Source organism: Danaus plexippus, chromosome 19, assembly GCF_018135715.1.
Source record: "Danaus plexippus chromosome 19, MEX_DaPlex, whole genome shotgun sequence".
Lineage (NCBI taxonomy): Eukaryota > Metazoa > Arthropoda > Insecta > Lepidoptera > Nymphalidae > Danaus > Danaus plexippus.
Window position 1 is genome coordinate 8,128,652 of NC_083549.1, and position 13,300 is coordinate 8,141,951.

General features: G+C 35.2%; 2 protein-coding genes across 2 annotated transcripts; both read right to left on the reverse strand.

Annotated features, from left to right (window-relative positions):
* Nucleotides 1–50: 50 nt before the first annotated feature.
* Nucleotides 51–4,859, reverse strand: LOC116768161 (myogenesis-regulating glycosidase-like). Its single transcript, XM_032658823.2, has 9 exons — nucleotides 4,798–4,859; nucleotides 4,500–4,616; nucleotides 3,749–3,955; nucleotides 2,971–3,631; nucleotides 2,331–2,523; nucleotides 1,631–1,740; nucleotides 1,197–1,470; nucleotides 684–840; nucleotides 51–496 (listed from the first exon to the last, which is right to left on the reverse strand). The coding sequence occupies exons 1-9, from the start codon at nucleotides 4,820–4,822 to the stop codon at nucleotides 222–224; spliced, it is 2,019 nt and encodes a 672-aa protein (XP_032514714.2). The 5' UTR covers nucleotides 4,823–4,859; the 3' UTR covers nucleotides 51–221.
* A 1,277-nt stretch (nucleotides 4,860–6,136) lies between these two features.
* LOC116768149 (myogenesis-regulating glycosidase-like) lies at nucleotides 6,137–10,066 on the reverse strand. The gene is made up of 9 exons (XM_032658800.2): nucleotides 9,932–10,066; nucleotides 9,610–9,711; nucleotides 9,302–9,469; nucleotides 8,570–9,230; nucleotides 8,109–8,301; nucleotides 7,744–7,853; nucleotides 7,413–7,668; nucleotides 6,958–7,114; nucleotides 6,137–6,441 (listed from the first exon to the last, which is right to left on the reverse strand). The coding sequence occupies exons 1-9, from the start codon at nucleotides 9,954–9,956 to the stop codon at nucleotides 6,245–6,247; spliced, it is 1,869 nt and encodes a 622-aa protein (XP_032514691.2). The 5' UTR covers nucleotides 9,957–10,066; the 3' UTR covers nucleotides 6,137–6,244.
* Nucleotides 10,067–13,300: the final 3,234 nt, after the last annotated feature.

The following is a 13,300-nucleotide window of genomic DNA, read 5'->3' on the forward strand; positions in this document are numbered from 1 at the left end:
ATTGCAATAAATTTTGTAGGCTTACAAATAAAAAATAAGCTTTTCTTTTATTATTTATTATCTGCTGTGAATGTCACACTTACAATATCCTCTAGTTACATTAAAGATTAAATAGGCATTACGATGAAAGAGCAAATGATATTGAATGGTTATATTTAATAAGGATGTTAAATTTTTAAGCTTATTTTAAGGTTACAACGGAGGTTTTATACTATGTCAATCTAAAAAGATAAGATGGGGTTGGCGATAATGGCTGCAAGGATTAAGAAAACGGAGGCGAGTAGGATGCTCGAGTCGTTGGACTCTTCGGCTTCTCTCACGAAGTACGGCAGCACGTCGATGGGCGCAGGGAAGTTCCTGATCCATATCGGACCTTCAAACACCTTCCCAGGGTCTCCTTCCTCCAACCAGCGGCCAGAAGGAAGATAGATGTCGCGGGATGTCGCCCCTTCACTGAATATTGGAGCCACTATGATATTCTCACCTAAGAGGTACTCTGAAAAGAAATAATAAGTTGTAATTGGTTTTTAAACTTTTAAAAAATGTTATTGAATAGTAAATTTATACTGTAAATGATCTGACATTATATAACTAACAGAAGACTGAGGTCATACGTATGTTATTTACAACAGAGTCATGTAATGTAATCTGCAGAGGCATATTATTCAATGAATGTCACCCACGATCCCAAATAGTGTAAGTCTGCTCGTTGTCAGGGTCGATCCACCAGAGCGGTGCGTTGACCGGGGCCCCGGTCTCCACGGCGGCCTGCATCGCCTCATACACATCGTGCGCGTGCGCAGCGTGAAGCTCCGTATACTTCCGACTTATATCTAAAGTCTGGGAAATATGGATACCATTGGATTAGAAGTAAATTACTTCATTTGAATTCACTAGGACATTTTAAACGTCAATTAACAAATTGCGTCAGGTTCTTTTAACAAACCTTTATAGGTCACAAACATAAGTCGTAGGAGTCGACTTCGAGTACGGATTATATTTACCAAATATTAATAGAAAAATGTATTAAACGATATTATAATTAAGAATGATTGTCATAAATATATATTGAGTATACGAGTATGAAGCTACGAAACAAGATGTGACAAAATTAGATAAAACGAGATTTTTTCATGTCTGTTGATATGTTGGCAATTTTGAAAACGTTCTCATCTTAGAACAGCTTGATATATCACCTCATTATCAAAATTCCAGGGCACATACGAGTACTGCATGACTGGCAAGAAAGTATTCGCTTGCACCCATCGAATGAACAACTCCTTGGTGGGTATGTCGGCTTGCGCGTGGTTCAGGTTGTATCCGTTACCACCGATCATATCCGGCAGAACAAACGGATATCCGTTCAGATTCATCTGAAGAGTCGCGGTCACGATGGTTGGGAGACCGTTGTTCATCCCCCAGATGGAGTCTCTGTCTACCATGCGAACAAATATAGGAAGGTCTTGGGTCCTGCAAAGATAACATGGCAAATAAGTTTCAACGTAGTTTGGACCACTTAGTACAATATTCGTTTTTGTGAATGCAAATCAAAATGCAAGATAAAAATAATGCAATTTCTGTAAACCTATATAATAATGGTTGTTTATTATATCATAAGTATCGTAATTACCGGAAGGCAGATCGGACTTCGATCATATCTCCGAACCTCGCACAGGTCCGAACGTAGGCGTCGACGATGTTGTGAGGGTGAAGATTAATGTCTCCGTGTTGGACGGGAATCTGTAAATATCGTAATGTATATTGTAATGCTCCTTGACCATACAGAAAAGTCTTATTTCACTTTATCTTTTTACAAACAAAACATCAAATTTTATCATTATTTTGTGTCTGATGTTCCTTGAGCGTAAATATATTTTCAGACTTACTTGCGTATATTGGTAATGAGTCGAGATTTAGAATAGCTTACAGTAACAGAGTTTAGAAGATACGATGAACGTATGATCGAATTGTTTTGGAAAAGAAACTTATAGATCAATAACTTAAAAGAAATTTGAGTTTTCATTTAAATATTTGGCTGAAAATAGCTTCATATACAACATTTATAATTAAACATTGTTGGAATTTAGAATCGTGAGGAAACTTGGTCTATAATTTCAAATTTTATAAGATTGAAATCGGCAACCCGTCTTGAGCAAGCGTGGTGATTAATGATCAAACCTTCTCCGTGTTAGAAGAGGCCTTTGCTCAGCAGTGGGCTTCGATAGGTTGATGATGATGATAATGATGATGATGATGATGGAATTTAGAAATCACTATTCATATTCTATTTCGGTCAAATTAAACATAGTTATGTGCAAATTATTCTCTACCTGTGGTGAAAAACTGCTCTCTCCCGCATCAAATTTGATGCTGTCTATGTCGTAAGTGTCGAGGAGGTTTCTGACGCGTGTGTACCACCACTCTGCTGCCGCGGGATTCGTGAAGTCTACCAGACCTGGCTCTGAACCGTTGGTATTCCACCAGTTTGCTTTGGCAGTGCCATCCTCATCGAGTACTAAGTAGCTAAGATAAAGATAGTTCCGAGTGCCGTGACAGAGTGACGATTCATAGAGATTATATTTAATAAACTTACAATAGTTTCATTACTATCTAGTTTTATCTAGTATTGTTAAGTAAAATTGGAAACTTAAAAAATATTTTATTTTATATAGTATAGTATAATATTTCATATGTTTAGAATATATGTCTATAATAGTATAGATTTCCTAAGTATACTAAAATAATTGTAATAGTTATTAATCTAGTCCTCAAGCCTCTCTTAGCATTTTTCTAATCGAGTGCTTGATTACGAACATATTAACGATAACTGACCTAGACAATTTATTTTATTATTGCCTATGAAACTATTTCTGAAGGATGCCGGATATACAGGAATGGAAAATAATTATGGTTTTTATTTCTATTATAATTTGCATACTCTGTGTTTATACTAAAATATTAATTACTCACCCATTGTCAAGAGCTTCAGAGTACCAAGGATTGCAATTACTATTAATGAAGGGGTGGATCCAGATAGTGACGCGGAACCCTAAATCTTTTAGGTTCTTCACTAAATTAGTCATGTTGGGAAACTTGACAGGATCTACTTCCAAGGATCCGTAACATGTCTCCCATAGATCATCAATTTCCATTTGGGAGTTATTAAAACCATTGGCAAGTATTTGTTGAGCAAAATCCATAACCTTCTCCTGCGTAATATCTTGGGAATATTGAGCCCATGTGGACCAAATCGGATGCTCTACCATTCTGAAATCTGGTACACCAGAAGGTTTACCCAAGTAATTTGCAACTGCGTGCTTGTGGGCTTCTTTAACATTGGGTAGGAACCAGATGTCGTAGGTCAGTTCTGTGTGGTTCCTTTTCGTGGAATAGGGATCAGCTATTTGAGCACCGAAGCAGATGTGATTAGGATAAATCTGGTGATAATCAACAAACAGAGGAACTTGGGGATGGACATAAATATATTCTCCCGCTGAGTTCAGCCAGTATCTCTCAACTATCGCTCCATTGTCGTATTCTTGTGAAATATAAGCACTATAATTCTGCTGACCAGCCTCAAGCGGGTAAATCTGGTTAATTTGCATTTTTCCTCCATACCAGTGCTTGGAACCTCAAAATATAAAACATTATTTTCAAACATCAAATTAGACAAAAGTGCAACACCAATATATACTCTATTTCTCTCATCCTCATAATATCAACATAAAAATTATTGAAAATTAATTACCAAAATCAAAACAGTCCTCGAACCGTAAGGTATCTTCAGTGTTCCACCTGATTTTTATTCCCCTGGCTTTGGCTCGTTCATCAGCGACGGTGTGGATGGTGAGCTCGACGTTGCCCATTTGTACTAGCACCCCTCCCTCCACGTTCTCAGTTGTGAATGCTGAGTACAGAGTGCGTCCGATGTGGCCGTATACTACTCTTTCTTCATCTAAATATAAAAAATCGGACTATACAATCGCATATAAGAGCTATATATAAAAAAATAGATAAAATAATTTTTCATCAAAAAAAAATATTTTATCTATTTTTTTATCATTTTTCAAAACAATTTTGATACACAATTTTTCGTGTTATATTTACATTTTTTTCAATATCAATGTTTTTTTGATTAGTTCTAGAAAAATCTAGAAATGAGTATGGATAATTTTTTAGACATGTTTGGACCCGATAACAAATGTATACGAGCTGTAAATACACGGTTTAAAAAAATTACGAGATAATATTTTTAATGGCACATGTTACTGCAAAGCAAATTTAATATTTTCAGTTTGATCTTGGCTTATATAGATAAAGATGATATATTTTGTGAATTGATAGAGACTGTCAGACATGTAACTTTATCAATAATGTAAGAAATAAAATTAAATAAAAAGGACCAAGTTCGGTTAACGACAATGCGACAATTTTGTTCGTGGCTTCAGTCCTTACAGCTGTCATTTGAATATCTGAGCTTATCTTATAATTGAATATACCTTGTGTGAGAACTACTAAGAATCCTCCTGTGATTTGAGGTTCCAAAGTGATCTCAACATCATCAGCTCGGAGGGAGAGGTCCGCAGTGAACACACGAGCACCCAACGTCAGCACTCCTGTAACCAAGAATTTTTGACTTATTATTATTGTATTGAAATGAGAAAAATTCTACTTTACACAGATTTTTTCCGCTTAGTAAAACCGAAAGTTATGTCGTGCAGATGTTTTAGATTTAATGTAATATAAAAAATATTATTTTATTAATGTAAGGATGCACAATATATATAGTCGTTTTACCCAATACTATCCTCAAGGCGGCCATCGCACTTGAAACTGCTACAGAAACTGAACTTGTAACATTTCTCTCTGTTACCAAATAGTTTTATCTCTTATCAATGTTGAAGATTTTTTTAGAAAACTTTAGATTAGGTCTTATCTCTTTCTGATCAGTGAAGTAGACCAGAAGTGGTAGGTATTTTATCTGAAACTTCTGGTTCTATTGATATATTTAAATATAATTAAGTACCTATATACATAGTGAAATATTTATAAATAATCTACGTTATCATTTAAAATTTAAAGTTAAGTGAATATGTATTTCTTATATATACGTATGTATAAAGGTAATTATAATGTTTAATCAAAGAATTTAAACCCAATATGCTACGAACCTTAAGACTTGTTGAAAATTCGTTGCGAAACATTTAATTGAAACGGAGCTCTTTTATATCAGGTTTTTATGAATACTGTGTGAGGGAAGACAAACCTTTAAGGGAACTACTTTATACTCGGATCAGTGATACTGAAACATTCGCTTCTTTCAACTAGCAGATTACATTATTGTACATTGAATGTATAAAGTAAAAGCAAATCAATATAACAAATAGACTCTTCTGGAATTATTTATTTCCGAGATTTATTCCGTAAACAAGATTGTATAGCATTGACTTGCTGGGGGATTTGCTAAAACATTCTACTTATTAAAAGTACAGGAAATTCTTGGAGCTTGTTATATTATGAATACCTAGTTAATGAAATGTTTTTAAATTATGATGAGATAAATGTCGTTGTAACTACCCCCATATTAATATTACGAGCGACATACACTCCGTTTATATGTGCTTTTTAACTTTTTTTTATGAGAAAAGTGGCAAACGAGCAGACGGCCTACTTGATGGTCAGTAGTGACCGTCGCCCATGGACATCCGCAACGTAGATGCTGCCAACCTTGATTGTTGAGGATAAGGATGGGGTGGGAATAAAGAAATGGCAGGAATGGGTTGAAGCAGGGAAAGGGCAACTGCTTTTTAATCGTGAAAGAAGACTATCACATTCTAACACGTAGGCATGTTTTCATTGAGTTATTTTAACTATTATAATGCTTTTGAACTTTTATCTAATTCATCTTCATTCATACGCATTGTGACTTTGTGGTTCCAATCAACTTTAAGGAATCCAAAAAGAGTCTTCAAAAAAACTAATAGTCATGTGGTTTTGAGGAATTTTTATATAAGTTATTATTTAGAATTAGAAATTATTGCTTAACCGTAATTCAGTCGTCTCGTAACCATATAACAAATATTTTAAGTGTGTATAAGACGAACAATCTTAAAAGAAAGTAATGAATCGAAACATCTTTTAGGACAATATTTATTACGTTATTCCTGTCATTATCAACAAGAAATAAAAGCGTATTTACAATTTAAATAATGTTTAATAGTTTGACAACATATTTTTGGAAAACTTAGACGTGTTTCTCTTCCAAGACGAAGTATGGCAACACGTCTAGCGGTGCGGGGTAATCCCGCAGCCACTGGGGGCCGGTGATCATCTCACCACTGTTACCGTCCCTCCAGAGACCCTTGGGCAGGTAGATGTCTCGGGACACCGCCCCCTCTTCTAACACAGGGGCTGACAAAACACTTTCACCGAGTAGGAATTCTGAAAAATATTTTTAATTCTAAAGATCTCTCATTGATATCATGACATAAAGATGAATTAGTCTAACACAATTATTTTAAAACTATCAAGAATAACAATAATGAAATCTTGTAAAAGAAACGTTTCAGGATATTTCAAGAATAGTTTGTCCCAAGAAAAAGATACAAAAATGTTTCTTTCCTTTCTTTCGTATCAACAATTTAGTTTTCAATTAGTACTAGTTTCTTTGGTTTGACGTTTCTCGTCTTGGCTCGTCGAATGTAATCTTTATCTCATAGGATTTTTTTTAAATAATGGTCTTCCTATACTAGAGTCTAGCCGTGACATTGTTCGCGAGAGTGAAATTGAATCTATCTTTTATAGAAAACTTTCTGTATAATACGGACAGTTTCTACATAGCATACCACTCGGAACCCTTGTCTGTACTTAAATTTATTGGTTGAAGTTCTTTTAGCAGTTAAATAGCAATTCAATCTTTCCTTAATGTTTCCTATAGTATGATAATTTAATATTAACCATCCCATATCTCCAAGGCGTCCTTGTCCTGAGGGTCGAGCCACCAGATTGGTGCGTTGACGGGTTCCCCGCGCTCTACGGCCGCTTCCATCGCCTCCAGAATCAGCGGGGAGTACTCCGCGTGCAGCTGGGTATAGCGACGACAGATCTCGACCGCCTGAAGAAAGGAGGTGATAGAAGTACTCGTTTCATTATTAATTTTACATGGTATATAAATTTGCACACAAAAATGCAGATTTGTTACGTATTTGGATGTTTTTTAAAAGATAATTTAATTGTTATTTTATATACTCTATGTTATTTTGTGCAAAATATTTGAGTGTTATTCAGGTTTTATGTTTTACATATGATGATAATGTTAACAATTTTGGTATACTGAAAAGAACATTGATACATGAACTGATCACTTGTATGAATAGAAGTTTGAAGTATTATTTGCATTTCTGAATACTCACTTCTTCATCATGGTCCCAAGGGACGAATGAGTATTGCAGCGTTGGCATGAATACGTTGGCTTGAAGCCACCTCACGAACAGCTCCTTGCTGGGCTTCTCGTTGTACCCGTTGCCCCCGATCATGTCAGGCAGCACCAGGCCGTAGCCGTTCATGTTCATCTGTAGGAGAGTGGTGACCAGAGTCGCCAGGCCGTTGTTGAAGTCCCATAGGGTATCCTTGTCCACCATACGAATGAACACTGGCAGATCTTGAGTTCTGGAAAATGTTATTATGTATATTTCTTCTGCGTATAGTCTTAAGTTATATAATTATTTTACTATTGCATCGTACCTCATCCCAGATCGTATCTCAATCATGGGTCCGAACTGGGCGACTGTCCTCACGTAAGATTGAACGATGTGACCTGGATGGAGTTCTATGTCACCATTTTGTACTGGAATCTGTAACAAATATAGATAGTGACTAAAATATATATGCATTTATATATTTCATTGACGCTGTGTTTTAAATAAATAATAATTTGGTACATCTAAACACGATCTCTAGCAAATTTTGAGTAAATCTTAAGGTTTTAATGAGAACTTAAATGCAGTTAATATTTCCAATCACTTTTATATATGTCTGTGTATATAATAAAGTGCCTCAAACGAAGCTCTTAACGTTTCGCTGTTCTAAATAATCAATTTACTGCTAACCTGAGGCGACCAGCTCGACTCTCCGGCATCAAATTTCAAGCTGTCGATGTCGTATGTTTCAATAAGATTCCGGATCCTGGAGCTGTACCACTCTGCAGCCTCAGGGTTGGTGAAGTCGATGTATCCAGGAACGGAGCCGTTGTTGTTCCACCAGCTCGAGTCAGGACTGCCTTCCTCGTTGAGGACTAGATAGCTATTAGAATTAAAGAATTAAAAACCTGATAACAAACATTAAACAAACGTATATGACAACCGAGATGTTTGTATAACAATCTTACGAATACAGAATAAGTGTCAAAATATAGACTCGAAAAGAGAAAAAACAGATTATCAGGTAAGTATATTTTGTAATACTCAGTTCATGTCATTTTTCTGTTTGGAATTGCAAATGATTTAAAGACATTAAATATTACTATAGATGTATCAGTGTATATGTAGTTGTCAACCTACGCAGAACTTACCCTTTTCCTAATGCCTCTGAATACCATGGTTCACAATCTTTATTGATAAACGGATGTACCCATATGGTCACCCTGAAGTCTAGAGCTTTTATGTCTTGTATAAGCTGTTTGAAATCAGGCAATTTCCTTTCATCGACCGTCAAAGAACCGTAACAAACTTCCCATAGATCATCGATTTCGAATTGTGCGTTGGGGAAACCACTGTCCTTAATTTCGTTTGCGAAAGTCCATAGATTTTCTTGGTCAATCTCCCTAGAGTACCTCGCCCACGTCGACCAAACTGGGTATTGGATCATTCTGTAATCGGGAACTCCTGATGGTTTTCCTAAATAGGTATGTACAGCGTGCATGTGAGCATCTTTAGGAGTATCGAAGAACCATAGGTCATATTTCAGGACGTTCCTCGGGCGTTTGCTGGAGTAGGGATCGGCAACCTCGGCCACAAAACAAATGTGGTTATCGAGGATGTTGTGATGATCAACAAAAAGCGGTACCTCTGGTTGAATGTAGACGTACCAGCCGGCGGAGTTCACCCAGTACCTTTCAGACACAGCTGCGTTATCTGCTTCTTTGGATATGATGGAGTACTTCTCGAGTTTAGATTTTTGAATGGGCCAGTACTGTTCTTTCTGCTCTGGGCCTCCGTACCATTGTCTGTCACCTAAGTAACGTGTTAATACCGATTTTTAAAAACTCTTTTGTACAATTCTTAATATAATTATTATTTCATACCAAAATCTAAACAATCCTCGAAGACGACCGAGCTCGGTCCCTCCCACGAGATCGTTACATGGTAGCCGCCACTCTCCTCATCTCGCTCTTCGTACATCTCAAAACTAATGTCGTCATGGTTTAAGGAAACTTTTCTTCCGATTTCACCAAGCACAACCCGCCTGCCCTCTGACAAAGACAGCAAAAAATTGTTACTGATGGTTTTATATTTACTACTCGGTTCAAATTATTTGGAATAAATATTACTGTTATTGGTAAAATAAACATTTAGTGACCTTGTTCGTAGTTAACTATATAATTTTGAATACCTGTTAAAACAATCAGGGTAAAAGCATCGTTATCCGCTTCTTCTAAGAAGAAGTCACGGGCTGTTGGTTTTCGTGGCACGGCTCCCAGCGCCACCGCCAGAACTGAGAACAGAATAAATAAGATCAGATCAGAAGATCATAATGATATTTCCTAAACACGGAACATTTAAAGAGAATCAGGATATTGAAATTAGTACGCAGCAGATAAAGAAAGTATCTTCTGTTGAACATTATTTTTAGCGTAATATTGATTTTTAAGTCTTTTTGTACGAGAAAATATAATATTCAATACATGTATGAATCACGTTACAATTTGTTTTACCTGTTATAAGCACAAACCACTTCATCTTGTCGCTAACTGCGCGGCTGTGACTGGTCCATGGTACGGATCACCTTATATTATTTCTACTATCATTTATCTTCGCTCTCCCAAACGGATAATACTTGTCATTGCGCTATCACAATCCAATGTGACTGTGATAAAACGTAAAATAGTTGAAGTTACGTAACTTTTTTTAAGATGGAAATTATGTTCTTGATAACTATCTATATCATATGTCCCCTAGTAGATTTACTACTAATAAGAACACTATTTGATTATTTTATTTCAATGTATTTGGTCCAGCAGCGTATTATTTATGGAATACATACCAATGCAAGTCTAGATAGTTAATTTTATATCAAAATGTTCTTGACTAACCCTTCAACGCCCTGTTTAAACTTTCAAAAGTCTGTATGCTTTCTGTGAATAGGTACTCCTAAAATTTTCATTACAAAAAGAGAACATTCTTCATGTTCATTTATTTTTTCTGTTTTAATTATTTTCTGCCTTTATTATAACATACGGGTATATCCAAGACGAGGTAGGAAGTCTTCTGGTTCAAAAACTGGTTGAATTCTTTACTATGGAATCTCTTAGCGTGAGTTACACTGCACTATAACTTTGAAATTTAATTATACTAAAGCCAGAAGTTGTTACTAATGTAAATTTTAGGCTTTATGCGTTTTATTCTGTGGGTATCATTCAAGGGAAGCGTTTTACTTTGAAAGAAATGAAAAAACATTCATCTTTTTTCTTTTTTCTACGAAAGGAATGACATTGTACTCTAATTTTATTTTTTACATCTTTTTCAGTAAAAATAAAAGAAAACTTTAAATGCAGCCCCAAATTTAAGTTTCTCTGTGCCTAATTGCTATATTTCATGTACAAAGTCGACAAACAACAATACTCTATACCTAAGGAAAGGTTCATAAAGATATGAAATAAATTCAAACAATATAGTATAGCTAAGTATATAGAATTGTATATAATATTGAAATTTTTGAATATTAAGATCAATAATGGAATCTTCTTCACAGGAAACTGTGTGTATCTCTCTTTTGAAAATATAAACTTGTTTTGATTAAATATTGAATTGGTAGTGTAATAGTATCTCTGAGGTAACCAGAGATGATAAGATACAGTCAAGTGTATCAAGTAGTTTGTTTGGTAGGATCGGGTCGTATTTTTAAATTTATATCACGGAAAGAAACATTATTTTTGTAGAAAACGGAACAAATTAAATCGCTTATATTTAAATGACAGCAATCGTTGATTTTTCCGTCTGTCATTCAATATGAAGTCATACTGAGTATATTCTTATGTACCTTATTCGGAGTAATTGTTTCAGGGAGACATGTTATTGGACTTTTTGAGTTCATAAGCAATTTTTTGTTGGTAGATATTGTTATCAAAAATTATCCTATAATGCTGTCTAATAAGACGACAAAGTAACCGTTTACTTGCCTGGTGGAGTATCCTGCCGCTATGTTTGATATCTTTTTAGGTGATATTTGGACACATGTTTGTATGATGTCATGATCCCGGCATCTCTTGAGGAAATTCAAGGTTGGCAATAATTTAGCTTTCTTCGTCTAGAGGTACTCCAACAGGCGTATGTTGTTGGCAATTTCCAGCCCATACTGGTTCAAATAATGAGATCTAAGACTTTCGCGAGTATTCATTTGAATGAAACTAATATTTTTATAATAATTTTTTATTCTGTTGAAAATCTTATCATAAATATCTTATTAAAATACATACATATTATGTCATGACATTGTCGCTTTTACATACTCATATATAAAGCTGAAAAATAAATGACCCTTATATTAATTATAATATAAACCCTACATAGACAAATATATCTACCTACACATTCATCTCCTGTGCACTTGATCACAGTTGCTGTAAACTACTGTAAAGGAATCGAAATGTCGGGATAATATTCCTACTTATGAAATTATAGAATACGCAAAGTATCTGAAAAACTTAATATCAAACCTTATAGCTTCAACCCTACTCGTTAAATGACAATTAATGCGTATTGGCTTATATTAAACTTTATAAAATTATCAGTTATTTGATTGGACCTTTCATCGTGTTCAGTATATTTCACCAATATCTAGAAGTTGCAAACAGACCGAAACAACAAAGATTAAAAAGATATTGTGTTTTCTACACGACTCTGGCAGAATATACTGTGCACGTCCCTGCACGGATGAAGGCCATATTATAAAAAAAAAGATATTGTGTTGACAACTTGTTCGACGAAATGAAATATTTTTTAATTTGCCCAAATTAGAAAGGAAACTATTCTCTTCTCTTTTTTTCCAAAATTCAATTTTTAACAACTAAAACCGCATACCACCTTGATTACGGTTTTCGGTTTTTCTATATATAAATTATTTCTAAATACGCAACAGATTTTTCCTTTTTTCGACGATCTTGTCACCTCTCCCACAAATTGAAAATTACCTATTCATAGAAAATCTGTTCTTTAAAAAAAAAACTAAGCGTAGAGCATTGAAATCACAGCCGTGAATGACCAATTCTATCTAGTTTTTTTTTAACCGTTAGGTTTAATTTGTTCTATTACCAAAAAAAAAACTTCTGATTTACTGGTTTAGTTTCGTAGACGCACCTTCAATACCGAACTCTCCAAGTTCGCACAAATTGAAACCAAAATCGCCTTTTATTGGTCACATATTTTTAAAATAGTTTGCAATAAATCTTTGACCTTATACCAAAATCATTTTTTAAGTGACTTTGTCGCACATAATTCACTATTGAAATTGACTAATATTTATTTTAAAAGCGGATCCAATTCTTCATATCTTCGCACCCGTAATTTGAAAGCGATTATAAGCTTTATCATAATAATTTCTCACAAATCGTTCGAAACTTACAAATCCATCTCCTTAAAGGTTCGACACGTTTTAAATGCCTCTCAAGAGTTGTTTATTATGCATTTAACATCATTGTAATTTTCCGTGGTGTTATGCGATGTTCCGCTTGATTAAGACTTTAATTTCATCGTTATTAAGTCCGGATCCTTTGTCTGAACGTCAGTATTATATAGGGTTTTCCAATAGGGACGCTTGAACTTTGACAGCTGCTTGCGGCCATGTTGTTTGAGTGACAGCTGTCAAATGCAGTGTGTTATATTCATTCCGTCCTCCCAAACCACCATGGCAGGTTACAGTGTCGAGCAGCACGTGCAAATCATAAAATTGTTTTATGAAAATGGGTCTTCAGTTCGAGCAACGTTCCGCGCACTTCGCCCGTTTTACGGTCGCGATGATCGTCCTGCCGAGTCGACTATCCGTCGATTGGTGGACAAATTCGAGTCAACCGGGTCAGTTAATCATC

Bases quoted from the DNA above. Each gene is read 5' to 3' on its own strand.
- LOC116768161 (XM_032658823.2), bottom strand. From the start codon at position 4,822: ATGGCCGCCTTGAGGATAGTATTGG. The intron at 3,956-4,499 runs GTATATTCAATT...TTTTATATTTAG, and splicing joins CTTAGTAGTTCTCACACAAG to ATGAAGAAAGAGTAGTATAC. The intron at 2,524-2,970 runs GTGAGTAATTAA...TCTTTATCTTAG, and splicing joins TCTGAAGCTCTTGACAATGG to CTACTTAGTACTCGATGAGG.
- LOC116768149 (XM_032658800.2), bottom strand. From the start codon at position 9,956: ATGAAGTGGTTTGTGCTTATAACAG. The intron at 8,302-8,569 runs GTAAGTTCTGCG...TAATTCTAATAG, and splicing joins TCAGAGGCATTAGGAAAAGG to CTATCTAGTCCTCAACGAGG. The intron at 7,669-7,743 runs GTACGATGCAAT...AACATTTTCCAG, and splicing joins GAGATACGATCTGGGATGAG to AACTCAAGATCTGCCAGTGT.